Source organism: Eublepharis macularius, chromosome 14, assembly GCF_028583425.1.
Source record: "Eublepharis macularius isolate TG4126 chromosome 14, MPM_Emac_v1.0, whole genome shotgun sequence".
Lineage (NCBI taxonomy): Eukaryota > Metazoa > Chordata > Lepidosauria > Squamata > Eublepharidae > Eublepharis > Eublepharis macularius.
Genome location: NC_072803.1, coordinates 9,146,779 through 9,174,662, shown reverse-complemented (window position 1 = coordinate 9,174,662; position 27,884 = coordinate 9,146,779). Strand labels below are relative to the sequence as shown.

At 46.2% G+C, this 27,884-nt stretch overlaps 1 protein-coding gene across 2 annotated transcripts in view; it reads right to left on the bottom strand.

Moving 5' to 3' along the window:
* The window catches only part of UBASH3B (ubiquitin associated and SH3 domain containing B), an 84,066-nt gene that overhangs the window by 5,088 nt on the left and 51,094 nt on the right, over positions 1–27,884 (bottom strand). Inside the window, exons 2-12 of one of the 2 annotated variants that reach the window (XM_054998238.1) lie at positions 18,984–19,037; positions 17,176–17,362; positions 15,709–15,907; positions 13,122–13,291; positions 10,864–11,072; positions 9,554–9,689; positions 9,313–9,433; positions 8,691–8,813; positions 2,777–2,869; positions 1,820–1,964; positions 63–169 (exon numbers count right to left, since the gene is read on the bottom strand). In XM_054998238.1, coding sequence (XP_054854213.1) covers positions 63–169; positions 1,820–1,964; positions 2,777–2,869; positions 8,691–8,813; positions 9,313–9,433; positions 9,554–9,689; positions 10,864–11,072; positions 13,122–13,291; positions 15,709–15,907; positions 17,176–17,362; positions 18,984–19,037 — 1,544 coding nt within the window. Of the gene's footprint in view, positions 1–62; positions 170–1,819; positions 1,965–2,776; positions 2,870–8,690; positions 8,814–9,312; positions 9,434–9,553; positions 9,690–10,863; positions 11,073–13,121; positions 13,292–15,708; positions 15,908–17,175; positions 17,363–18,979; positions 19,038–27,884 lie in introns of both variants that reach the window. The other variant, XM_054998239.1, reaches the window with a different exon arrangement.

Genomic DNA, 27,884 nt, shown 5'->3' with positions numbered 1-27,884 from the left:
CCTTAAATTTGTCGAGAGCAGAAAGACACATGCGAGCTTCTTGCAAAGAGCGGAGTACTTGCCTTTTGCTTTGCATTCGCTTAGGATCTCTTTTGTCACTTGGTAGCTTCTGCTGATGTACGTATCATATGACTCTGAAATGACTAATTTGCTCACAGGTATATGAGGTCTGTGGAGATAAAAAAAAGAATTCCATACTAAGATACCCCTGAAGAGGAAACCGGGGGGGGGAGGGGGAGAGATGGAAGGAGGGTTACTAGGGGCGTGTACGCAAAAAAGATTCGCGTGTCCTGCTTTGGGAAGTGGCAAGAAAAGTGCTGCGGCTGCTGCCCAAAGCTTTCCGAAATGCTCTGAAGCTTTCGGAAAGCTTTGCTTCGGTATTTCTGAATCAGCTCAGCAATGCTGGGGCTGATTTGGAAATACCGAATCTACCCGAATCAGGCCCGATTTGGGTTAAAAACCCAAATCGTAAACCCAAAGGGCACACCTCTGATGGTTATAGTACTGGACTAAGACACTGCAGACCCATAATCACACCCATGTTATGTTACTGTAATGTGCTTTGTGGGAGAGGAAACTTTCTCTGAAATCGGTTGGGAAACTTCAGTTGGTCCAAAATGCAGCAACCAGGTTATTGTCAGGGGTTGGTTACCAGGCTCATATAATTCCTGCGCTCAAAGGTCTGCACAGGCTACCTTTCTGTTTCCAGACCCAATTCACACTGCTGGGTCTTACCTTTGGGCCTTGAATGACTTGGGGCCAACTTATTTGAAAGACCATCTCTTATTCTACCCAGCACACCAGTCAAGATCTGCCTCTCAAGACCTACGCTTTGTGTCTCCATCTTCCGAGGTAAGGCAGGTGATGAATACAGGCAGGGCATTTTCTGGGGTGGCACCTCGCCCTTGGAATGCCTGCCCCGTTGAGGCTCCAATCTTACTGTCTTTTAGGCACCAGGCCAAAACACATCTTTTTACTTAAGCTTCTTATTAGGGGTTTTATTATTTCAATTTTTTTAATGGTCTATTGTAGTCTGAGGTCTGTTTTATGGATAATTTTGTGCTGTTCAGGCCTCATGGCTTGTTTTAATTGCTAGTTGTTTTTTCCGTTATCAATTTATTATTATTGTAATTGTAAGCCACCATGAACAGTATTCTGATAAGGGGGAACAGAAATCTACTGAATGAATGAAAAGCACTGGGTGACCACTGTCTTTCAGCTTAACCTACCTCACAGGGTTGTTGTTAGGATAAAACATAGGTAGAGGAGAGAATTATGTACCCTGCCCTGAGCTCTCTGGAGAAAGGGTGGGAAATATGCTGAATGAATGAATGAAACCAGGAGGCCCTAAACACTTGCTCTTCTTTTCTACAACGTCTGGCTGCTTCCTGAACCCTTCCTCTTTATCTTCTATGTGACAGTTTTTGCAGACATGGAGTCTAATGTCACCTGGCAGCATTTTTCCTATCAAAATACTCTATCAAAATAGCAGCCCCCATGTTCATGTCCAATCTGTGGCAGGTTTCCAGAAAGGCAGTATAGATTAGTGGTTAGGGGTGTCAGATAAGACCCAGGTTCCAACCCCTGCTCACTATGAAACTCTATCTCACAGAGTTGTTGTTGCTGGTGGAGGGGGAGAATTGTGTAGCCATCTTGAGCTCCTTTGAGAAAGTGTGTATGCGTGAGGAAGTGCTAAATAACTAATAAAAATAATTCCCTTGGAGGATGGAGTGGGACAAGCACAGGGAAATCAGCTCCTTTCATTCTACCATCACAAGACCTCTAAACAAAAATGAACAGTATCACCAAGGCTCTCTACCTATATGTTGTATCAACACTCAGACTGGCTGCAGCTAAATCCACCGGAAGTATCCACGCAGGAAGTGAATTCCCAGAGACCCACTTCGTCCACTCAAATAAGCCTGGCTCTACTCGAATCTTCAGGTTATTTTCCTGTTGCAAACCTGGAAGTTGAGCAAAACATACATTCGAGAACAGAATAAGAAACTCGTTCAAGTTCAGGGCAAGATCAAGACGCCTTTACAGGATTCTTCTTTTTACAATTGCAAACACCTGTGGTGGTTCTTAATTAGAAACCCGACATTTTTTAGTCCTAGTCTGTGGAGTCAGAATATTAAAGACTTGCGTGCATGGGGCTCACATACTCATTGCATTAGGGGGCATCCCTTCATTGAATGCATTATGGTAGCACCTGCAAGGGACTTTCCTACAATGCATCAATATATGGAACTCACTGCCACAAGACCTGGTAATGGCCATTAGCTTATTTTTTAAATAGGGGCTAGACATATTCACAGAGAAGAATTCAACCAATGGCTAGTTGTCATGATAGCCAAATGGAACCTCCCTCTACAGGGGCATTATACCTGATACCAGCTGAGGGAAAGAAGGAAAGGTCACTAAACCTGCTGATGAACTTCCCAAATTATACTGGAAGCAAGATGTAATAGAAGCCTTTTACAGACAAGCCCACTTGGGCTTCAAACTAAAGAAATGGGGGTCAGTAAAGACTCCACCCCCAAGCCTTTTCCAGTAGGAATGAGCTGTTGAGTCACAACCAACTCGTGCTGACCCCGTCCACGGAAGCTTTCTAGGCAAGAGGCGAGCAGAGGTGGTTTGCCATTACCTCCTTCTGCGAAGCAAGCCCAGCCTTCCTTGGTGGTCACCCGCTCAAGTACTAACTATGGCCAACCCTCCTCCCCCAGAAAAGCAGGCAAAATGAAGAAATCCATCCCTTTTGTTTCCACCTTCTTACCTTTCAAAATATAATGTGCAGTTTGGACGCAGCGCAGGGAGGGCGAACAGTAGATGTGGTGTATGACAGTGTTGCTCTCGAGCAAGGCTTCCCCTGTGAGACACAAAATTTGATGGAATCGCACGACATTATGGTAGGAAAGGGGGGCACGACACACGCAAGAGCAGGGCTCTATTACCCCTGCTTTCACTATTATTTTGTTTTTCAAAATAAAAATATATGATACTGCAAAAAAAAAAAAGATGGCATCAATAGTCGGCCTGGCTGGACATGTGCTGAGACCTCCAGTCCAACAGAGAATAGCAATAGCTTATGCTTGCTATTATGACGGGAACGCCTAGCAGCAGCAGAGACACCAGGACAGAAAAGGACCACCCCCTGCTGCCTCCTGAAGGAGCTTGGTGGAAATAGGAGAATGCCTCTCTGGTAAAGCAGTGGTGAGTAGTGGGGGGGGGGGGAGTTGCAAAACAGGAGGAGAAGAGCAAGGGGTCTCGACGCCCTGTACCCAAGGGCTGACACATCTCTGCCTGATGGAATGAAAAGCCTTTGTTCAACACATCTTTCTTCTTGAGCCACGGCAGGGCAGGTTTCTGCACAGACCAGAAATGCCACCAGTGTAGTAAAATAAAACTGAAGTCCAGTGGCGCCTTAAAGACTAACAGTATTTATTCCATCATGAGCTTTCTCGAGTCCACGCACACATCCTCGGATGTAACGAAAGTAAGCAGCAGCCAGACAAAAGATCTCAGGAATGCATACTCTGTGTGAGTGTTTCTGTATGGCACTGATCTTTGGTATGAGAACTGAAGTTATACAGTATGAGAGAGTGCCCTCATTTTCAGCGGAGAGACGCTGTGGACGTGTCTTTCTGGGAAAGACAGGCTCGCCACTCAGCAGCCAACTAACTGGTAGATACCATTTAATAATGCAAAAGACACTCGTCTAGTCAGACACTAAGAGGAGATTATAGCTCTGGGTCAATTTACTCCTGATCAATAGCCATTTCCCATTTGTCTTTCACGTAACCATTTCAGTTTTGAAACAAAAAAAATTATATAAAGAATCGGTTGCAGAATGGCAATACTCGCCACCCACCTGTAGGTGGCAGTCATGCCATATGTAACAACTCTTACCCAGTAAATTGGCCATTTCCAGATAAAAAAGATTTTTAGGATACATGGCAATTTTAGGGGCGATGCTCTTAGCATCTCAGCAGATCCATTTAGCAGCAAGAGTTGTGGATACTGCTGGCTGCAATTTCCTTCCACTTATTTTCTTTATTTTAGGAGGCTGCGGCAATTGCAGGTCCCCCACCAGTTCCCTTTTTTTTTTGTGTTTGGAAAACTAAACATTTGTTGTAGATGGTGGTTTTGTTGCTGTGAGGCATTTTTCAGAAGATAGAAGGGAAAAATCACAATAAAAAGTCTTGGTTATTTTGAGATCCATGCGGTGTTGTGGCTAGATTTAAGAAGACAAGGGGGAGAGACCCAGGTTTGAATCTCCACTCTGCCATGGAAGCTTGCTGGGTGACCTTGGACCATTTGTTCTCAGCCTGGCCCACCTCACAGGATTGTTGTAAAGATAAAATGTGTGCGAGAGAGCCAGGTATGTCACCCCAAGCTCTTTGGAAGAAGAGTGAGATAAAAATCTAACAAATATATATATGCATTCTGCTTTCAAACACAAGCGTTTTCAAAGCAATATGCATTGAAAAATCCGTAACAATTAAATTATCACTAAACATAAAAAAATGACAACGTATAAGAAGTAAGATAGTAAAGAGTCCAGTAGCATCTTTAGACTAACGAAGAGAACTGTGGTTCTTGAAAAATTTTGCTACAATAAAGTTGCATCTGATGAAGAGAGCTATGGTTCTCGAAAGCTTATGCTACAATAAAGTTGCATCTGATGAAGAGAGCGGTGGCTCTCGAAAGCTTATGCTACAATGAAGTTGCATCTGACGAAGAGAGCTGTGACTCTCGAAAGCTTATGCTACAATAAAGTTGCATCTGACGAGAGCTGTGGCTCTCGAAAGCTTATGCTACAATACAGTTGTTTAGCCTTAAAGGTGCTACTGGACTCTTTACTATTTTGCAACTATAGACTAACACGGCTAACTCCTCTGAACGTATAAGAAGACTCTTCATGAATGGAGCTCGAACCAGGCACGATGGACGGAGATGGCTGTTGCCTCCTCCCTTCTGACAATCCCGTCCACTGCCAATTTGGGTGCAGGCACAATGAAAATTCCCAAGAATTACATTTTGCATTCATTCCAAACCACAAACTGTTTAACAATGTCATTTTGGTTGGCAAATGTAATGGATATACCCTTTATCAACGAATCAATACAGGTTGGCAAGAGAAGGCCTCTGGGTCCAGCGACTCCTGGGAAGAGAAACTGGCCCCCCTCTGCCAACCCACAGGGAAAAAAGTTTGGGTTTTTTACAGGAATGGTAGCTGTAAATACTAGAATTGCAGGCAGGCCACTTTGGATGGATGGGACCTTACCCCCACTTTTTCATGTGGTCCACTAGGAAAAAAACCCTAACCTGACACATGGTTGCCGAACACAGCACAACCTCCATTGCTATTAATTTCACTTCAGTGCAGCGTTTCCAACTAGGGACATTGTTTTGCTGTGTTTAATAATCAAATTCAAGTTAACTAGATGCTATGATACTGTGGTGATAATAAGACCATGAATGGCCTACACATTTCAGAGTACTGCCAAGTTGTCTGCATTCTGTTAGTTTAAAAAGGTGGGCATTTCAATTAACGTTTATAAGCAGAAAAATAACATATGCTTTAAATTCCCTGCATGATAAAGAATACAGGAAGTCTTCATATACCTTTCCTAACTTGACACATCTTGTACAGACAACACCAGAGTCAAGCATCTCATGCAATTTCTTGAAAACCGTAACGTTCAAAAGTTTCCCCAGTGCCTTCTGTTTGCTAAAGCATGTGCTCGAGTGATTATCTCACGGCAGCAGAATATATGGATTTGTGGCCAAATGTTTCTCACTCTTGAGCAGACATATGTGCAGAAGGAAATCACAGCGAACTCACTGATTGCCTCCCAAATGATCCTGACAACTGTCGCCGGTTGGCTCACACAGGAAGCTACGCAAGTGGCATCACAGAAGGGCAGCGAGTGACACCCGCTGAGTCCTGGAAGCCAGAACGCTTATGTAGATTTTTTATGCAAATTGGAGTACTCCTACGTTCCCAGAAACCATATGGAATAGTCGCAGTCCAAGACTTGGGATGCGACTTCCTCATGGCTGCTGTGTCTGTATAAATTAGCCGTTGGAGGTCAAAAGAGATTTACAGTGCAATCCTATGCAGAGTTACGCCAGTCTAAGCCCATTGACTTCAACTGGCTTAGACTGGAGTAACTCTGCTTAGGACTACATTGTTAGATACTTTTTGATGCTGGGCTGTTAGCTCTCTGTCTTTTTCCCACTTGTCACACTGCAGTGAGTCAGGGAAGAAGTCGTTTTGTCTAGCTAACACACAGGGAGAGTTACTCCAATCTAAGTCCATTTGTGTTGGGATTGTTAGCGAGCGTCATTCACTTCAGTCAAGAGAGTTAAATTGCTGTTCTGTTTGTTTAGTTAAACAGGCAGTTTGAATAGGACTACTTAGGTGGAGTTCCCACCAAAGAAGGGGGAAGTATTTTGCTCCGGGCTTTTTTTCTGGGAAAAGAGGTGGTGGAACTCAGGAGGACTGCACAATGGGTAAGTGGGAACAAGGGGGGAGTTTTTTAAAGTTTAAATTGCCAAAAATGGTCACATGGTCGGTGGCCCCGCCCACTGATCTCCAGACAGAGGGGAGTTTAGATTGCCTTCTGCATCAGTGGCACGGAGGGCAATCTCAACTCCCCTCTGTCTGGAGATCAGGTGGCGGGGCCACCGGCCATGTGACCATTTTCAAGAGGTGCCGGAACGCCGTTCCACCGCGTTCCAGCTGAAAAAAAAGCCCTTATTTTGCTTAATTAAGGGATCTAGGGTTGTCTATTGGATGAACCAGTTTATTGGGGGGGGGGGAACTGACTAGCAACATATAGTAGGGTTTTATTGCTCTTTGTTCAGCCAGTCAGTCAGTAGCTTTGAAGCGCTGAGATCTAGTTAACCACCAAGGTGTAGCTATTCCTTTATTTTCTCACCAAATGTACCCTTTCTCCTGATATGTAGTAAAGGTTTTTTTCTAGAGCTAAACCCACCAGAGTCTGTCTACTTATTTCTACTGTGCAATAATTACTCTGCAACTTTACCGCCCCCCTCCCCAACAATTGGGTACAGTGGGCTTAGATCGAAGTAATTTGCCATAGGAATGCCCAGATAATCCTCCATGGCTTTCAACCTTAAGACAGGACTGATGCCACGTGAGCCTGCTGTTGAAAGACTTTTCAGAAGCATCCGCTGTTGTTAAATCAGTTAATCCCACCTTCTCATAGGGACTTTCCACAACATTGCTAGTTTAATTCAAACTGCAGGTTTTAACCTACCGAGGCCCAAACAACTTGCTCCTTAGGTATCTCAAAGCCCAAATTTCCTTCCAAAGCTGAAGAACATTTCTTGGGTTGGATCCAGACTAAAGTGGCAATTTACGTCAATTTCCCCTTCCTGCTACAATCCCCCTTCATAGTATTCCTCACAGTCTCTTTTCATGGAAGTCAATTGGCTGCAGTGGGAGGCAGGAAAGTTGCTTTTGGCCACTGGAGAATTTACAGAGCAATCCTAAGAAGATCCAGAGCAGTTAGCTGTGTTAGTCTGTAGTCACGAAATAGTATAGAGTCCAGTAGCCCCTTTAAGACTAACCAATTTTATTGTAGCACAAGCTTTTGAGAATCACAGCTCTCTTCATCAGATGCAACTTTATTGTAGCATAAGCTTTCGAGAACCACAGCTCTCTTCATCAGATGCAACTTTATTGTAGCATAAGCTTTCGAGAACCACAGCTCTCTTCATCAGATGCAACTTTATTGTAGGATAAGCTTTTGAGAACCACAGCTCTCTTTGTCAGATGCAACTTTGTTGCAGCATAAGCTTTCGAGAACCACAGTTCTCTCGATGCATCTGATGAAGAGAACTGTGGTACTTGAAAGCTTATGCTACAATAAAGTTGGTTAGTTTTAAAGGTGCTATTGGACTCTTTACTATCCTAAGAAAAGTCACTCCAGTCTAAGCCCAGTAAGGTCAATGGGATTAGACTGGAGTAACTCTATTTAGGATTGAACTGTTAGTCTGGCCCCAGTCCTCTCTCAGGAATAACAACTCCCTCTGGGTTTTGGGGGGGGGGGGGGTTAAAATTCCTGATCTGAAGCAATAAGCTAGGGGGCTGTGAGGAGCCCCAGTGTGGTACTGAGGTTAGACTGTTCAACTAGGGTCTAGGAAGATCCAAGTTCAAATCCCCGCTCTGCCACAAAAGCTTGCTGGTGACCTTGGGCCAGTCACACACCCTCAGCTTAACCTACTTCACAAGTCGAGTGTGGGCAGGTGCTCTTGTGAGGATAAATTAGAGGAGCAGAAAGGGATGTTATCAGGTGCTTTGAGTTCTCATTGGGAAAAAATGCTGGGTATAATATCTAAATAAGTAAAAATTACAGGGGGGGGAATCATTTAACCTCCACAAACCTTCTCCTCCAGGATTCTGGAAGCTCTCGGTGGCTTGAGCAGTCGAATTTCCCCATCTCTGTCTGTTTTTTAAAAAAACTGACTCTCAACTGCTGCTGCCCCGGGATCTCCCATTTTTCAGCAAAGATTCATTTTTCAGCTGCTCGGATCGCTGGAACCCATCCGTTAGCTAACCCTTAACCTGCAACCTTTCAGTGGGCCGGTCGCGAGGGCTCCGGCCTCAGTAGGAAGAGGGGAGAAAAAGCTTCCGCCCCCCGCAAAGGAAAACTTACCGACGAGCCTTGCTTGCGTGCATCCAAACACGGTGATGGGGGCATCCTTTTCGTAATCCCTGAAACCTCCACTTCGTTGAGGTAGGCTATGAGGCATATTCAGGTTTGTGCGCACATACCTTCCTGTAGCGGGAGGCAGAGAGCAAGGAGTTTGAATCGGGTGAACTTCCCATCACCACACCATAGCACTCCCCTAAGGCAGAGGCTGTAGGTGATTGGGTGAAGTGTGTGGGTGGATCTAGCAATCCTGTAGCAATCTGTTCCAGAGGCACTTTCCTACCAGTGCAGGAGTTTCACATTGTAGGTACCAAACTTTTTTTTCTTATAACGCCACAATTGGAAGATTGCCCCTGCTGTCAGACTCTTAAGCATGAAGCACCTTGACAGCTTTGTACAATGAATTCTCTGCAACGAGATGATTGCCTGTCTACAGTTTTCAAGAGGCGGGCAGTTCCAATGATTTCCACAAGGAAAACTGGCCAAATTTTACATTTGGTACAAAATTCTCCTCTTTTGTTTAACAAATCATCAGCTTCCATTCAAAGCTGCCTGTGTGTGCTACTTTAATGTTCCAACTACCTTTTTAAAAAATGTGTCCTTATTGTGATATAAACAAACATACCTTTGGCATCAAAACACTGGGAGAGCCAGTATTTCCCAAACACAACGTCCATCCTTTCTCCGTGGCGGCAAACAAAAAGGCATCTCTTTTGAGGCCCTGGTGGGTTGGCGATTCTTAAGGGCTGAGGGGGAAAGAAAGCAAAGTTTGGAGATGACAAACCCCCTTCTTGCCTTTCGCCCCCTTGTGGTCCAGGCTACCGGGGCAGGTGTTGCCAACCTTCACACCTGTGAATCTACTTTACCTGCATGTTCTGACAGAAGATAGTCAGTGGCCCAGTATCCCCTGGTCCTTGTTCTTCCTGCAGTCTTCGCTCCATTACCCCATCGTTGAACATGAGAAGGGACGGGGAGAAAGTAGCGTTCAGAATTGAATAGGACCTATCGAAACAGATATGAATGGTTCATGCACACAGCGGTTGATACTTGGAGAGCGGTAATTCCTTGTGACCCGGACCCCGTTGAAAAACAGATGTGAAGAGGAGACATGGGCGGCCCATTCACACATGCAAGTTACCACAGTTGTTGAGTGTTGAGAACATACATGTGTGAACCACTGACAGCCAGTCTGGCATAGTAGAGAGAGTGTGGGAACTTGGTTTGTGTAGACTTGGATATCATCTTCTTTTTCTTCTTCTTCTTAGTAAGGCCAATCAATTATAACATGTGACCTCGGCTTATTGTTGATTGTGTTTTGTATAATTTGAATAATAATAATAATTACTACTACTACTACTAACAACAACAGCTGCTACTACTACAATAACTACTACCACTTATATACTGCTTTTCTAGACAGTTTAGTGCCACACTCAGAGCAGTGAATAAAGTTAGAGTTACTGTTATCCCCACAATATATCTGGGGATCTGGGGCTAAGAGGAGGGGGTTGCCCAAGGCCACCTGCTGAGCTCAGGGCAGAAATAATATAATAATAACTGTACTTATATACAGCTATTCTAGACAGATTAGTGCCCCGCTGAGACAAAGTCAGTGATGTTATTATCCCCATAATACAGGTGGGGAGCTGGGGCTGAGAGGAGTGGCTGACCCAAAGCCACCTACTGAGCTCTTGGCAGCAGTGGGATTTGAGCCAGCAGAGTACTGATTCGCAACCCAACCACTTAACCACTGTGACACAGCAGCTCCCAGGCTCCAGTCAGTCATGAAGCTTTCTAAGTCAACCTTGGATACACTCTCTCTCAGGCCAATCAGGGTTGCTGGAGATAAAAATGGGACAGCTTTATCCATGTACACGAATTTGAGCTGCATGGGCGAAGGGAAAAAGGTAAACATGATGCACGACTCCTTTCTCCACCCCCTCACGTGGACTTTACAGTGCCCCAAATCATCACAGTGCTCACAAATGGCTCATTCCAGGAGGGATAAAACTGTGCGTAGCAGAGACAATTGTGTGATCACAGCCCTACGACAAATACCTAATTTCTTCCATTGTTGGGTGGACTGGCCCTTCAGGGCTGCTGCATGCTACAGTGAGAGCAAAAGAGACCCAGCATGTCTGGAAATTTCCAGAGTTAGCAGGATGAGGCCACTTACCCGTGGAACACCCAGGTGCCACACTCGTCTGCTTTGGTGATGTAATTCTCAGGCAGCAGCCCAGAGCAGCCGGTGGCGAGAGAAGTACCAAAAATCCAACCTTCGCTGGTGGTGATTTGCTCCACAGGAGACATGAAGATGAAATCCCCTGGAGAGAGCTCGAGTTCGTCGTCATTCTGTGGGGTGTATGGGTAGATAACCTGCAGGGTCTGCGGAAGAAGGAAGGGGAGGGGAAAGCCTTCAGCGGACATGGACTGAGGAACACCTTTCTACTTGGCGGTGGTAGAGAGTGCCCTCAAGTCACAGCTGACATATGGCGACCCCTGGTGGGGTTTTTATGGCAAGAGACTAACAGAGGTGGTTTGCCATCGCCTGCCTCTGCAACCCTGGTCTTCGTTGGATGTCTCCCATCCAATTACTAACCAAGGCCGACCCTGCTTAGCTTCTGAGATCCGAAGAGACCAGGCTGTCCTGGGCTATCCAGGTCAGGGCACCTTTCTACTTACCACTTAAAATCCATTTAGCTCCATTTTTAATACAGACTTGTAGGGGGGTACCTGATCAGCAACTTAAGTCCTAAAAAGAGACGTATTTTGAATTGAGTGAGGGTCTGGAGGCTGGTAAGTCTGGCTCCTCCTACCGATCCCTGAGCCAAGGGATGGGCAAAGTCTCTTTAACCCTTTCCTTCCCAGGCTTCACAACAGAGGGTCATGCTGTTTTGGTGCCACCTGTTCCCCTGCATGACTCATAGCGCAGCAAACAGGAGCGAACAGCTAAGCGTGCAATCCTGAGCAGGTCTAGTGAGACCCACGGCCCATTTTATTAAACGGGGCTTACTCCCAGAAATATGTTCCCAGAATTTTAATCTGTTGCTTACGGAGAGACCTTGGCCAAAAGATCTTGGCTTGCTGCTCACAAAGGGAAGGAGGTTAAAAGATGCTCATGTCTGGGAAGCGCCTGAGGTGCATTGATGCAACTGTGCGCAGTTTTGGAGGATGGGTGCTAAGCCTCGTGGGGCTGGATTAAACTCCCAGGCTACAAAGAGAATATTCTGTGGATTCGGGAATGTATGGCATTGTCTTATATCTAGGGACTGCCTCTCCCCATATGTACCCCGGAGAGTGCTTAGATCATCAGGAAAACATCTACTGGTGGTCCCTGGCCCTTGGGAGGCTCAACTGGCCTCGACCAGGGCCAGGGCGTTTTCAGTCCTGGCCCCAACCTGGTGGAACTCTCTGTCGGAGGATACTCGGGCCCACCAGGACCTTGTGTCCTTCCAGCGGGCCTGTAAAACAGAGATGTTCCGCCAGGCATTTGGTTGAGGCCAGTACTCAGATCCACCGATTGGCCTCCCTGCCTGTCTCCTATTAGTGGGGGGCTATATTGAGCCATCTGCTCCATGTAGGAAAGGTGGCCAATTTTGCGCCAACTCACGTCCCCACCCCTCTCTTCCCTTGTGGTTGGCAGGGAGGGGTGAAGTGAACCTGGGACATAGTGCAGAGTCAGAACATAGTGCAGAGTTTGTTTTTATGCTGTTAAATCTGGCTTTTATCATTATTTAATGTACCGTTTTATCAATGTGTTTTTATCTGTAGGTTGTAATCTGCCCTGAGCCCGTCCACGGGGAGGGCGGACTATAAATTTAATTAATTTAACAACAACAATAACATTAAATTATTAATTTAATAACAATAAATTATTATTATTAATAAAATATCATTAATAAAGTATTATTAATAATAATAATAATAATCAGGTTTCTTTTCCATATAGCTCAGTCAGGTTTTATCTGTTGGAAAGAGGATCTTTACGGTTTGAGGCACAGAAGTGTCCCATTCCCCACCCCCACCCCGAGACCAGCTTTAAAAATTAGAAATAGCGAGGACCAAATCTAGAACCTTTGGCTTGTGAGGCACGTGCTCCATTGAGCCAAGTTCATGCCCTTGCTGGAAGATTCATCTCACAATCCCACATTGCTTGTGAAGACAATTTGGAAAGTTTGATTGGTGCAGAATTCAGTATTCCGTTTAACTTGTCAAGCCCTGAACAGACTGGGACTGCTATGTCTCACTGAACGCTGCCTCCCCTGAAGTTTGAGATCTACTGCTGGAGCCCTGCCTCTCATTCCCTCTCTTGTAGAGGCCTAGTCTCCACAAACAGCAGGGCCTTCTTGGTTGCCTCCCCAGGGCAAATAAATAAATGAATAAACTGATACGAACTGATGCTTCTCTTTCAATAAATCTGAAGCCTGCCCTTACCTCGTGATTAGCAAATCTAATATCGCGGGAGAATATTGCGGCCACCCAGTCGCAACCCAGCTTGACGTCTATGCTCTGCGCTAACTTTTCAAGTGTGAGCAAGTGGCCTGCTTGGAAGTGGTAGGCCAGCGTCACATGCAGCTGCTTCTTATGGGGTTCCACGTGCACATCTGCAAAGAAGGGAAAGTTGTGGTTAGTAAGAAGACACTGAAATGGGAAGGAAGCAGTAAATGCCCTGCTGGTGCCCTGGGGGTTGATAGGGCTCCTGAAATGGCTTGAAGGAAAGAGAAGGGATCTGCAGCCCCCTTCGCCTCCTCTTCTTCTTTTAAAAATACTTTCAATTTTAACATTTTTATAACTTCACAATAATAAACAAACAACTCCTCCCCCAGATACAAAATTGCTGTAACGAGGGCATTTTGACGTTATAAAGATTAAAGTTAGTTAAACAGGTGGGCTTAAGATAAAAAGAACAATAACACGAGGACAGTTTTCAAAGAACTGCAAGGATGCTACAAGCTAATGAATCAGGTAGTTGTGTTTGGCCGTGGACAGTCATATAGTTTAGGAACAGGTGCCACAAATGTAATAAATTACATTGGAACAGGCGGTTGTCTAAAGAGTGGAGCTGATCTGATTTTTTTTCTGTTATAAAGAAATCCCAAATTCTTTTATACCAAACTGTCAGTGAAGGAAGGTTCACCTCTTCTTCTTGACTATCCTGCCTCCAGGTATCTAAGCCTGTGAGGAAGGCTGCCTCAGCTTTGGCTGACCAGTCGTTTACAACAGCCAGCCTCTCTCCTGCTAAGCTATGCCCCTTTGCCCTTCCCTTCCACCTCCCTGGCTGGTGAGGGTGTCACCTCGGCAATAAACTTGCTCGCCGGGTAGTCCCAGGCCCCTGCCACCTGGCCCCAGGGTATGGATTGCGAGTGGTCTTTGCTATCCCTGATGGGGTTTGAGCATATGCTGTGCCTTCCTGGGAGGTGTGTCTTAAGCAGCCACTTTCCACATTCTGGTAGCCACCGACCAAATGGCTGCTGTGGAGATCCTAGCATTGGTGCTTCCCCCCTTCCAGTCTCAGGCAGCGTTCCCTTTCAGGCAGGCCAGGGCCTGCCTATTGCTTCTCCCCACTGCCTCAAGAGTAGGGATAGCATTCATTCATTCATTCATTCATTCATTCATTCATTCATTCATTCATTCATTCATTCATTCATTCATTCTATTTTTAACCTACCCTCCCCGCAAGTGGGCTCAGGGCGAGGTACAACATTGATTAAAATACAACATAAAAACAATAATACAGCATAGAAACAGCAATCAATAAATCCATTCCAAGATGGGGCAGTCCTTCACTCCTGCCTGTCAGCACACAAAAGGGGAGGTAGTAGTGGACAGATAGAATACTGTACCCCTTTTTGGAGTACTAGTAGCCAGCAGTGGACTCTCCATAACCCCTCATAGAGAGAGACCGGTGGAAGGTTCGGCAGTGATGGACTAAAATTAGCCTCCACCATATGCCTGGCGGAACATCTCTGTCTTACAGGCTCGCCTAAATGATAAAAGATCCTGGCGGGCCCGAGTGTCCTCAGACAGAGAGTTCCACCAGGTTGGGGCCAGGACCGAAAAGGCCCTGGCCCTGGTAGAGGCTTATACATATATGCTAGCTTATACTTAAACAGGAAAAAAATATGGACATACAGTTGGGGATATTAATAGAAAAACTGAGCATGCTAGAGATTGATGGTGAAAGGTTTGTTTACAGGCCTCTTGCGATAGTTGGCGGGCGCAGGAAATGGGAGCTCTTGCAAGCACAGAGACAAATGAAAATAAAACCAGAAACCCAGCATCTGTCAGAAAGGTTAAAGGATTGCCAAAATGTCAGCTTCCCTTTCAGGCGATAATGATTCACAGGAAGCCTGATTCTGTTTTACTTCTGAGCTGATAAGGATGGGAGAGATGTAGCAAGCCACAGCAGGAGGCCTTCCTCAACTCAAAAGCGAAAGGTTAGATCCCCACGAGCGCCACGGAGAGACGCTCGGCCTTTGCTGATTGCCCTAGTTATGTCGTGGCTGTTCACACTCTCCAGTCCACTTCCGAATGTAGGGATTATTGTAGGGCATGTGCAGATGGGGAAGAGCGGCACCCTAGAATGCAACCTGCAGCTTTTATGCCTTTCTGCAGAATTGCGGTATATATACGACACCGCCCGTAGAGCAGCCTAGGTGATCCAGAGGGCAAATGCATTGCCGAAAGGGGGCGGGGGCTGGGGAGGAAATAACTGCAGAGGACTATTTTATTTATGTCCACCTTTCTCGCTCAGACTCAAGGTGGATTACACAGAGTGAAATTAATACAGTCAGTATCCAGGATATTTCAATAAACAATGCCATAGGGTAAATAAATGCAAGTTTACAAAGACATAACATGAGCAATCCAACAGAAAGTTGACTCTAGCAAGTAAGCCAAGCTGCATACTGCTGGAAGCACTTGTTGATCTTGTGAGGGTAAGCCAGGCCAAGGATTCCCAAGCATTTTTGCATATTAGAAAAAAGGCTGTATCCAATTGCGCCGTGCCCTGCATCCTCACCAGCTTTAGAAGCAGCCTCCACAGCAAAGTCCGCTGCGAACTTCTTGAGGACCTCGGCGCTGTCCTCCTTGACGAAGAGCCCGATGAAGTTGGATGACGTGTAGAGCTCCAGGGGCAAAGGGGCCGTGAACTTGCACCTCCACCGCGTGACCGTGGCGTGGAGAGCTTCGCAGAGTGCCTCCACCTTGCTGTCTTCACACTGCAAGAGAGCGGGCACAGGCTACAGCATGAGGCTTCAGCTCCCTGCGTTTCTAATACAACCTCAAAGGGCCTTCTCTTTGGAAACCAGAATATGCCAATCTTAAAGGGAGGCAAGAACAATGACTGCCACCTCCAGGTGACAGATATAAGGAGACCGGAGGCTTATATTTGTAGGGATTTAGCAAGTGTTTTCGTTTCAGTCACGAAAGAGTTAAACTGTGTTACTTAATAAACTTATCCTCGAGTGAGGATTCCCGCAGGAAAAAGGGGAGTCACTATTCTTAATAAAGTAGAATTAGGATTCTCTATTGGCCAACAGGTTTATTGGGGGGGGGGCAATTAAATGGAAAGATCAACTGAAGTTCTATTTCTTTGTTCATCGAATCATAGGGTTGGAAGGGACCTCTAGGGTCATCTAGTCCACCCCCCTGCACAATGCAGGAAATTTACAAATACCCCGCCCCTGACTGCCCCAATGACCCCTGCTCCATGCCCAGTCTAAGATCTGCCTAAGGATGTAACCGTCTGAGTCCTGAGTTTACCCTCTACTAGTAAAGATGTAGTCAGTTAGCTATTGGTTACTTTCTTCCAATGTAACCTATTTTTATCCTTTATGTAGTAAACTATTTTACAGAGCTGAACTGGAGTGTTTGTCTGTTTTCATTCTATCCAATACACATTTCTGCTAAACGCTGCTAATTTAATGATTAAGAATTCATCTCTCCAACAATCAGGGCTTTTTTTCAGGGGGAACGCGGGGGAACGGACTTCCGGAACCTCTTGAAAATGGTCACATGGCTGGTGGTCCCGCCCCCTGATCTCCAGACAGAGGGGAGTTTAGATTGCCCTCCATGCCACCGAGCGGCACGGAGGGCAATCTAAAGTCCCCTCTGTCTGGAGATCAGGGGGCGGGGCCACCAGCCATGTGACCATTTTCTCCGAGGGCAACCCACTGAGTTCCACCACCTCTTTCCCCAGAAAAAAAGCCCTGCCAACAATATTGGCTTGCCTATCTGTACGGTCCTATTCTCTGTTTATGCCTGCTGAAGGAGATGGAATACTTCCAGGTCTTGGTGGGACCAAAAAGGAGGCGTTCGCGGCAGACCTGTGCTCAGACAGGCCCCACAGTTTATGTTGTTAACCACTATGCTCCATTAGCATGTTTATGGATTGGTGGAGCTTCGATGTCAGCCTGCCCCTACGAAGCACCTTATTGCATACCGAAAGCTGCAAAAAGACAATGAGTAGGAAAGCGCATGGACTCACCATAAAGAACTGGCAGAGCGTGATGTGTGGGAAGATGTTGTGCGCCTTGTTCTTCCCGCACAGCTGCTTTGACTGCTGCCAGAAGTCTGAAAGCTTCTGTGCTAAGGGACCTGTGGGACGCAAGTAGAGGACGTACTCTCGAGGCAAGGGGTCGTCAAGGAAAGGGTCACAAACGTGGGAAAAAAGCCTACAAAAGAAGAGAGGGAGACGGGCCTTAAGGAAAGTGTGTCACTGTTTCACAGCGGCAGAAGTCAAAGAGCGAGTATGATAAACAGTTGCAACAACAACAACAACAACGTTCGATTTATATACTGCCCTTCAGGACAACTTAACGCCCGCTCTGAGTGGTTTACAAAGTGTGTTGTTATTATCCCCATGACAATCGCCCTGTGAGGCAGGTGGGGCTAAGAGAGCTCTGAAAGAGCTGTGACTGCCCCGAGGTCACCCAGCTGGCTTCAAGCGGAGGAGTGGGGAATCACACCTGGCTCTCCAGATTAGAGTCCTGCCACTCTTAAGTAACTGACCCAAGGTCACCCAGCTGGCTTCAAGCGGAGGAGTGGGGAATCACACCTGGCTCTCCAGATTAGAGTCCTGCCGCTCTTAAGTAACTGACCCAAGGTCACCCAGCTGGCTTCAAGCGGAGGAGTGGGGAATCACACCTGGCTCTCCAGATTAGAGTCCTGCCGCTCTTAACCACTACACCAAACAGTGGCTGGGATCTCTCTTGTGAAAAAAGACTTTAAAAAAATCAGCAGGGAAGTAGTTGCCTACGCTAAGGAGACAACAACGTTACCCCAGAATCAGATCTACTGCTGGAAGTTTGACACTTGCCCAAGACAATATGGAGGGAGTGGCAATTGCAGTGGCCGTGGTTCCTGGCAGGCTGCTTATGGGCACTGGCTCGTCCTGTCTCCCACTCTCATCTCAAGATGGTCTTCTCGTAAAATTGGCTGCTGAGCGTGGTCATTCCTTGCTGCCCAAGCAGCAGATAAAGGTGAGAAGGAGGTGGTAGAATAGCCTGTACTATTTCAGACTACAAGTGAAAGGTGTCACCAGCTTTTAAAAATATTTACGCACTTAGAAATGGAGCAACCCTTTGCCTTATGCCCTGGTTTTCTGTCTGCAGGGAATTCATCACACAAGGAAGCATTCTAACATGCCCTTCCTCACCTCCAGTTAGAAGTCGTGCAGTCTTCATTCCACTGCATGTCTAGACCAAACCCTAGTCATGCACATCTTTTCCTGCATGACATAAGCTCCAGTCATTCAAGTCTTCTGCACAGAACGGAGTTCATCCCATGGATGTGCGGGGGACTCTTTAGATCTTCTGTGCTCAGTAAAACTCCTTGTGCTACATTAGAAGCTACTTTGGAGGCAGCTCGCACTCTCATTTTTCTAGAGCAGCTTTTCAGGAGACACAAGGGGCGACATTAGAAACGGGGGTGGGGAGAAACAGTTCAGGGGCTCGGGCGTGTGGGTGGACTCTCTTATGTGCAGACAGAAGCTTTGCCCACAGTTATTCGCATCCTGCTCTTGATGTGGTAAAGCACCACACACTTCCCCAGACCAAATTCGCGAGGGGTATGCTATCTTAGTCTGCTGCAGGGGAAACAAACAGGGGCCTTGTGACTCCTTAAACATCAACGTTTTTATTTGCACATATACACTTTTGGGCAAGAGTACCACTTCCTCAGATGTGCGATCAAGAAATGCATTTTACTTTGGGGGAGGTTTCAATTAAGTGCAGGAAGAAAATATACTTAAAATGAGATGTTTGCATCGTTTAGAACATATTATTTCATACCAACCAGTCACATGCGGCTTGAACACTTCGGCCACCTGTAGATGCCAGAGCTTTCTGTCTGCAGAAAGGGGAGAAAAGAAAGTCAATTCAGAGTGTTCTTTGTTTGTTGTTGTAGATTTTCCGGGCTGTATGGCCGTGGTCTTGGCATTGTAGTTCCTGATGTTTTGCCGGTAAATTACCTGCTAACATCTTCTCACATTGACACTGAGAGATCTCTGTCTTTCGGTGCTACACCTCTGAAGATGCCAGCCACAGCTGCTGGCGAAACGTCAGGAACTACAATGCCAAGACCACGGCCGTACAGCCTGGAAAATCTACAACAACTAACATTCTCCTGATGTGAAAGCCTTCGACAATATATTGTTCTTTGTTTGTTTGCTAGATATCAATCAGGGCTTCTTGGGGTGCTATTTCTTTTTATAAGTTATTCTTTTAAAAAAGAAGAGTTCGCTCCTGCAGCCTCTTTATTCTCGAATGCTCCCATGGTGAATTTTTTAAAAAATAAATCCCCGCCTGAATCTATCCCCCCCCCCCCATGCAATAGTCTGCTTTCAATGAAACTATCATTTTTACTTGGAAAAAATATCTCTGAGAAGAGAGGCTTGTAGAGTCCACTGAGTTGAGAAACTGAGATCTCCATGGAGACAACAGTAACATAAAATCGGAGTCTTAAGAAAATAGCTATCCCTTTTTGAGGCCCTGAACTCTGTGTGTGTGTGTGCGGTCCATCCCCCCCTCCTGCCCTCCCACCCCAACATTCCTCCGGAGAATCCAGTCTTTCTACATGGAAAACAGCTCCAGCGTTAGACAGCAGCTGCAGTTCCGAAGAGCAGCAGACTCTTTTTTTAAAGACCTTTTTTTCCCCTGTAGACCTTCACAGTTCCAGTAACTTTCGGGGAAGAGGTCTGAGACCAATTAAGTAGCCAGTTCCGAAATCCAGCTGCTGCCTGTGTCTAAAACAACTGCCTTCCTTCTCTCGAGCAGATACTCAAGTTGCTTTCAGACATACATTATTTATTGTTTATCTGGATAAGGCTGTCATTCAGTTTACGGGGGAAAACTAAAGAGGTATCCATGCTCCGCCCCTGATGTTGGATGGGAGGCCCTCCTTTTTTATTTTTACAATTGGTTTATTTACCGCCCTTCAGAACAACTTAACACCCACTCAGAGCAGTTTACAAAGTATATCATTATTATCCCCACAACGATCACCTTGTGAGTGAGGGTTGCAGGCTCCTGGTTGGGAAATTCCTGGAGATTTGGAGGGGTGGAGCCTAGAAAGGGTGGGGTTTGGGGAAGGGAGGGGAGGGGCTTCAGCTGGCTATAATGCCATAGAGTCTACCTTCCAAGGCAGCCATTTTCTCCAGGGGAACTGATCTCTATCACCTGGAGATCAGTTGTAATTCCGGGAGATCTCCAGCCACCACCCCGTGGGGCTGAGAGAGCTCTGGAAGAGCTGTGACTGACCCAAGGCCACCCAGCTGGCTTCAAGTGACCAAGTGGGGAATCAAACCTGGCTCTCCAGATTCGAGTCCTGCTGCTCTTAACCTGATCTGTCTCTGATAACTGAGAAGTAACAGGTGGGGCGGGGTGTGCAGTGCAACTCCGTGCCACCATTTATGTTGCAAAGTTCTCTCTGATGAATGACAGCAGGAGAACGTTCTAATGTGAAGACTGCCCCTGTGTCCCCAACGCTCAAAAGTGTGCTCTACCTGTGCAAAAGTTGGCATGCTGGTAAACAGACGGGCAGAGGGATTGGAGGGTTGCAATTGGCCAGATGCACTGGGTGCAAACTGAGTCCCAGTGGCACTGCTGGTGTCTCAGAAACTCGCTTCAGACCTGGCTGGTGGCTGCTCCTGTCCAAGAGCTGGTGACAGGCATAAGCTATGCCTGTTGCCTTCTCCTGTGCTGCTTGCGTGGTGCTGTCAGAAAAGCAACAGCTGCACCAGTAGGCAAAAGAAACAACCAGGTGCAAGGTGGAAGAGTTTATTAAGTATTTTGATCTCTGCATGTTTCGCCTTGAGCTTCTTCAGGGGATCTATTATAAAATCTCTTTTTTAATGTTTTCCATTTTATTAATTAATGTTTTAAACATACTTTGTTCTTGTGTCATTTTATAATAGGTCCCCTGAAGAAGCAACCTTCCACCTGGTTGTTTCTTCTTCTCCCAGCGCTGCCCTCACTTCAGGGGCTTGCGTCGGTCGACTGGGCAGAGACGCAGTCCTATGTGCCGAGCAAAACAGTCTGCTGCCCGGCTGTTCACCACGTGCGCCGGGGCTTGCCTATCCTCGATATTGCTTTCCGGCAACATCTGTCATGGGGACAGATGTGCAATTCACCTCTTCAGTCTGGACTGCAGTATGCCTTTCTCCAGAAGCTTGGCTAAATTCTCAAGAGGCAGGGAGCATTCAGTACTGCGCCGACTAAGTTTACCAACCTCCAGGTGCTGCCTGGAGTTCTTCCAGAATTATAATTTATCTCTAGCGGTATCAGGTTCCCGGGAGAAAATAGCCAAAGAATATATTGTGATGTACTAACTAAACAATAAATCAATTTTCAAATATAAATGTCTTATTATTTGTAATAGATATTTTCTTGTACACAGGGACTGCCTTCAATATATATCATTACACGCAAACTTCCCACCACAATGGCTGTACAAAAAGTGCAAGTGCATACGTCAACATAAAGTCCTATGAACAACCATTAAGGTGCTAATAAGGCAAGATAAGGCATATTCAGCAGCAATTCAAAACATAAAGTTCATAGGAGAAATGCCAGGTACAGCACAAAGGGTGTGGATGGAAGGACCGTCTGACGGTCTTTCCATCAGACGGTCTTTCCATCTACACCCTTTGTGGTGGGAAGTTAGTGTGTAGTGATATATATTGAAGGCAGTCCGTGTGTACAAGAAAATATCTATTACAAATAATAAGACACATTTGAAAACTGATTTATTGTTTAGTTAGTACATCACGATATATTCTTTGACTATTGACTCTCATGATTCTCTCTGCACTGATACTCAGTGGAGAAAAAGGCAGCTTTAGAGGGTGGACTTGATGGTATCACATCCCGGCTGAGCTCTCTTCCCTCTCAGACTCCATCCTCCCCAGTCGTCATCAGCAAATCTCCAGGAATTTTCCAACCCAGAGTTGGCAACCCCCAGCACTGGCTTAGACCTGGGCCGCATGTTTTCATAACTACAAACCAGCTCTTTGCCTTGCTGTCTGAATTATAAAATCCCCGCTTTGGTTTTGCGTCCCCCTTACGTGAAGAGTGTGCAGACGAGGAAATCAGGATCAGCCAGAGCAGAAATGGGCAAAACGAAAAGCCTCATATCAACAACATAAAGAAACAAACTGTACACATCTCTTTGTACATCTCAGTTCATAATCCTCCTTTCTGTTCTCTCAGGCCAGCCTAAGCAACTCCTCCACCACCCCCACGTCTCCCGCCCTTGCTTAGCTTATAAATATACAGTCTGAAACCCGAAAGCTCTCCAGCAAATGGCTCTCTTTCCTGGGTTATCTGTGGCACCGAGCATCAATTTGCATTAAAAATTCATTTCCACCAAAGGCCTGGCTGCCTTTCCTTCCTTCAGTGTTGGAAGCAAGGGTGGGGAGGTACGCAAGGGGAGCTCATTATTTACTCTTTTCCAGGGCTTTTTTTCTGGGAAAAGAGTTGGTGGAACTCAGGACCGCACAATGACATCACTTTGGGTTAGCTGGAACAAGGGGGGAGTTTTTAAAATCGCCCTTGGAGAAACTGGTCACATGGCCGGTGGCCCTGTCCCCTGATCTCCAGACAGAGGGGAGTTGAGATTGCCCTCCGTGCCGCTGAGCTGCCATGTGGCCATTTTTAAGAGGTGCCGGAACTCTGTTCCACCGCGTTCCTGCTGAAAAAAAGCCCTGCTCTTTTCTACACGCAGGCCACGCCCCCAGTGCCCAGAATTCCCACAATATCACAGGAAAAAGCTTCACTCCAGTCTGCCGACTCATTCCACTGAAGAATAGATAATTGCTTGGGAAAGGCAGGTTTCCACTTCACACTTCCTCAAATGGTAGGAACTTCCAGATCCAGGCAAAGACTTAAATACGTTTTTAAAAGCATGCTTTGGGTGAATTCTTTAGTTTGCTGGCTGTGCTTGCTAGACGTCCTTCTGCTACTTGTTGCTGCTGGTGGCTTTTACTAATCATCATGGACAGGATTGTTGTTAATGTTGTTATATCCAGCTAGGTATCCACCCCATAGCTCTTCTCTATTTTATCCTCACAACAACCCTGTGAGGTGGGTCAGCCTAAGAGAGTGTTACTGAGCTGCCCAAAGTCTCCCAGTTTTTAAAAACCTACTCCTAATCTGACACTCCAGCCCAGTGGTACTCACTCTGTAACTCTCAAAGGTCCACTTTTGCAGTTACCGTCAGCCAAAAGAGCCACACGATGGCTCCCGTATGCCCTCTGTACCACCCCACTAAACACACCATAGAATGTCATAAGAATAGCTATTCACTGGGCTTTTTTTCAGCTGGAACGTGGTGGAACGGAGTTCCGGCACCTCTTGAAAATAGTCACATGGCCGGTGGCCCCGCCCCCTGATCTCCAGACAGAGGGGAGTTGAGATTGCCTTCCACGCCGCTCAGTGTGGAGGGCAATCTACACTCCCCTCTGTCTGGAGATTAGGGGGCAGGGCCACTGTCCACGTGACCATTTTCGGCGAGGGTGATTTAAACTTTTAAAAACTCCCCCCTTGTTCCAGCTGACCCAAATTGACGTCATTGTGTGGTCCTGGGAGCGTGCACACACTTTGCGTGCACGCATATGGTACCGGGGGCACCACCTCCTGCCAGGAGTTGCCCCCTGTGCTGGCCACCCACTGAGTTCCACCACCTCTTTTCCCAGAAAAAAAGCCCTGGCTATTCATATTCAGTACAAGAGTCCCGCAACACCTATAAGACTAACAAAATTTGTGGTTGGGTATGACTCACGAAAGCTCATACGCTACCACAAATTTTGTTAGCCTTGTAGGTGCTGCTGGACTCTTGCTTTTTTCTACAGCTACAGACAGACAAAGACGGCTTCCCATCTCGATCATATTAAATATAAAACTATATGCTTTTTAATTACCGGAGTGCATCTGTGCATGTCTCCCCCCCCCCCACGCTGCTGAACCTTAGCCAGCCATTGTGTATCTGGAGTGAGGGAAAGGACTTCCCTCCTGGCCTGCTCGCTCTTTCCTCAGCTGTACTCTCTGCGGCCAGCTAGCTCTCTTCCCAGCAGCTTCCCAGGTGTTGGGGATGACAGCGCAGAGGTTGCAGAGGAGGGTAGTTGGAGAGGATGTCCTTTATCACCATCTCTAACAATTCGCCCACAGGCCAGAGAAGTTTGTAGCATCCTTCAATCCCTCTGGCAGAAACTTTCAAGGAGGGGCCCACCTGCCAATTGCTTTGCCCACTCTTCTGGAACATGGAGCAGGTGCTACATTGGGGGAAAGCCCTCAGCAGAGCCACAGGGAGTGTATCAAAGAGCCACAGGTGACTTCCAAGCCACTTCCTTTAACCACTACAACATACTATTCTATCATATACTGTAGTCACTTGGAAGGGAAATTGTTTTGGGACCCAGGGATGCCAATTTTTTAAATTAAAAAAAAATGAAATAAATACTGCAAGTGTCAGGTATTTGCTTGTAAAAGGAACTCCTTAATGGAAAAAGCAGATCTTTTTTGAGCAACATAGCAGGACATTCATGGCTGCAGAAATGTTTTCATTCCCCATAAATGCTGTCATATGGTGAAAGCCACAGCTGAGGAAGATGATGCATGTCAATGAATGAATGAATGAAAGGTATAGTGACCGTGTCCCTTTTACTTGAGAGGAGGCTGTCGCCGTAAGCAATGGGGTATTTGTTTTCAAGAAAAAAACCTCCCAATTCAGCTGCTTCTCAGAATAATTTGTCCGATTCCTTACTGGAATGGTTCTTTTTCCCTTTGAGTAAAGTTTTACAACTTCTGCATTCTGAATAACAATTTGGCCAATAAGTTCTCTATAATACAAAGAGGGTGCATGCAGAATAAGAGGGAGTTTCTAGTGCAACATGCATAGGAACAATCACGTGAAGACACGGTCCAGCCGACCCCGCGTGATCAGCAAAATTAAAGGCCAGTCCCCACAACTGCGCCCAGATTGGCAGCCCAATGGAATTCTAGCCTCTGGTGCAGAAAACAGCAAAAGGCTGTTGCACTCAAGTCTAGGGTTGCCAGCTTCCAGGTGGTGCCTGGAGATCTCCAGGAATTGCAACAGATCTCCAGGCTACAGAAATCAGTTGCCCTGGAGAAAATGGTTACTTGGAAAGGTGGACTCTATGGCATTATAGTATGTTGAGAGGTCCACTGTCCCCAAACCCTGACTTCTTCAGGCTCCACTCCCCCCCCCCCCCAATCTCCAGGAATTTCACAACCTGGATCTGGCAACCCTACTCAAGCCCGTGGCACACAGGACTGAAAGCTTTGGCTGAATGGTGCTTTTCAGGTAATCAGAGCAGCATGTTAAAAATATCTATATCTATGTCTATACATAGTGCTCTCTGCATGCTGTCACCCTTCACAAACAATACTGGAGGCTAGAATTCTCTGTGAACAGAAGGTGGGCAATAGAGGTACGCCTTCCTTTCTCTGGATTGCGTCCACACCTTTCTCCCCCTTCCAGCTTTGCTGGTGAGCGTGCAAGAAGTACATATGCAACAAGATAACTGGTGTGTTTTATCCCGTAAATGGTTGCTGTATTTCAATAACAACAACAACAAAAAATCACAATGAATACAAGGGAGGGAACAAAAAGCAAGCAAAACCAGGCAGGGATGGAAATGGTTATGGTTGTGAATTGAGAGTTGCAGTCATTAGTCAAGTTTTCTTCTTCCTGCAACATATGACATGGACATGTGGTTTTTTTAAAAAGGAAAGGGAAAAAGAACAGATATGGGGGAGGGCTATGGTCTGCGTGGGCTTTGCCGTAGGCTCGATATTCCAGTTACGTAACCTCTTGCCGTCTGCTGAATCGCTGTGCCTGCTGCAGAGGCTGCCTGACGCCTGAACACATGTGCCCCAGCCTTTAATCCAGTGCCTCGCTGGCTCCTTAAAGCAAGAGTGGGAAGAACAGTGGGTCTAGTTAAAAAAAAATTTAAAAATGCGCTTCGGAGGGATAAACAGAAAAAAAAATGTACTGGGCAATTTGTGTTTTTTAAAGACATTAACCCAGAGGGAGGAGATGGGACAGCCCAGGAATGCCGATAATTAGATATTTGGCTTTAGCAAGGGTGCCCTTTGCAGAGAGCCACCAAGGACAGGGGATTCCAGAAGGATGTGTGTCATGGCGGGGAAGGGGCTGTCACAGTTAGCACTGCTGGGAAGGGGGGAAAAAAATCAACCGTTTTGGCCCTGATGTCTCAGAAGTGATGCTTTCTTTTTCCTCCCGACAGAACTGCAACCAATCAGAAGTCTGGCGAATGAACCCTGTGTGAGGCACACATCTTGCAAACATACATTTGTTGCCCTCATCTTGCACATTTTTTAGTTAAAAAAAATTGAGTGCGAAGAGGCCCTCACTTAAGAAACAGGGATGCAACTCAGAGGGGGCAAGAGGAAAGTGAGGCTTTTATAAGGAGGCAGCAGTTCAGAAGCTTTCAGTGTTCTTCAGTGCACCATCTGGAGCTATGGAGATAGCCAGGGAAGGAAGTGGCTGTCATGTCGATTTGAAATAAATAAGTTTCCCGCACCATGTTGGAATACAAATAGGATATGCACACTCCCTCCTTCCCTCCCCTTCGCTACATGAAATAAAATAACTGGAATCTAGTTTTGGGTTTTATTTTTGGGTGCCTCTCCTAGTTAGAATGGGAAGCTCCACCCAAACCAATAAATTACGTGGTCAATAAATTATATGGTCTTTGGATACATGGGTGGGTGGGTGGGGAGCTCTTATCCCAGGTCTTGTGCATTTAGGAAGCCTCATTCTGAAGACATCAAAGATGGATTGAGTTATATCATTTTCTTCTACAGCTGTGGCAGAGCCTGCACTGAACACAAAGTACAAAATTATGTACAAAATTTTGCAAGGGATGGGAAGAGTGGACAGAGAAAATTTCTTTTCCCTGTCTCGAAGGCACCCTCTGAAATTGTCAGGAAATAGGTTCGGGATAGGCAAAAGGAAATCCTTCTTTACTCAACAAGTAAATAAATGGTAGAACTTACTGACAGTGGACCAAGTGATGGCTTTAAAAGGGGCTTAGACAGATTCAAGGAGAAGTCCATCAGCAACTGCTGGTCACGCTGAATTCTCCATCCAACCACAGCAATACCAGCACCAGGAGGCAGCATCAGAGGAAGGCAACAGGCACCATCCTCTGCATGCCCTTTCTGTTTGGCCCTCCAAAGCGACTGGCTGGCTGCTGAGTGCAACAGGATGCAGGAATAGATGGACCACTGGGCTGATGTAGCAGGGCTCATCTTATGTTCTTATATGTTATGCCAGAGGGCCAAGCTACACATGACGAATGACACTTGAACGGCAAGTGGATTGAGTGGAGGGCAAGTGAACAGGGAGAAATACACTTGCCGTTCAAGTGTCATTCGTCGTGTGTAGCTTGGCCCTAAGTGAATGGTTTGAAATGGCAAGGAGTTATGCACATCCGAGACTCACTACAGAGGGGGAAAAGCAACACAGGTTTGATATGCCTGGGCCTCCTGAAAGGAAGGAAATTGACTTTTGTACATCATATATTTTTATGGGATAATGGTGGTGGTGGTGAGGAAGCATTTACCAACGCACTCAGGCACCAAACAGCATGGAAATGGAGAATTAAGCCAGCCTACTTCACTCCTGTACTATGCATGCACTAACAACAACAAC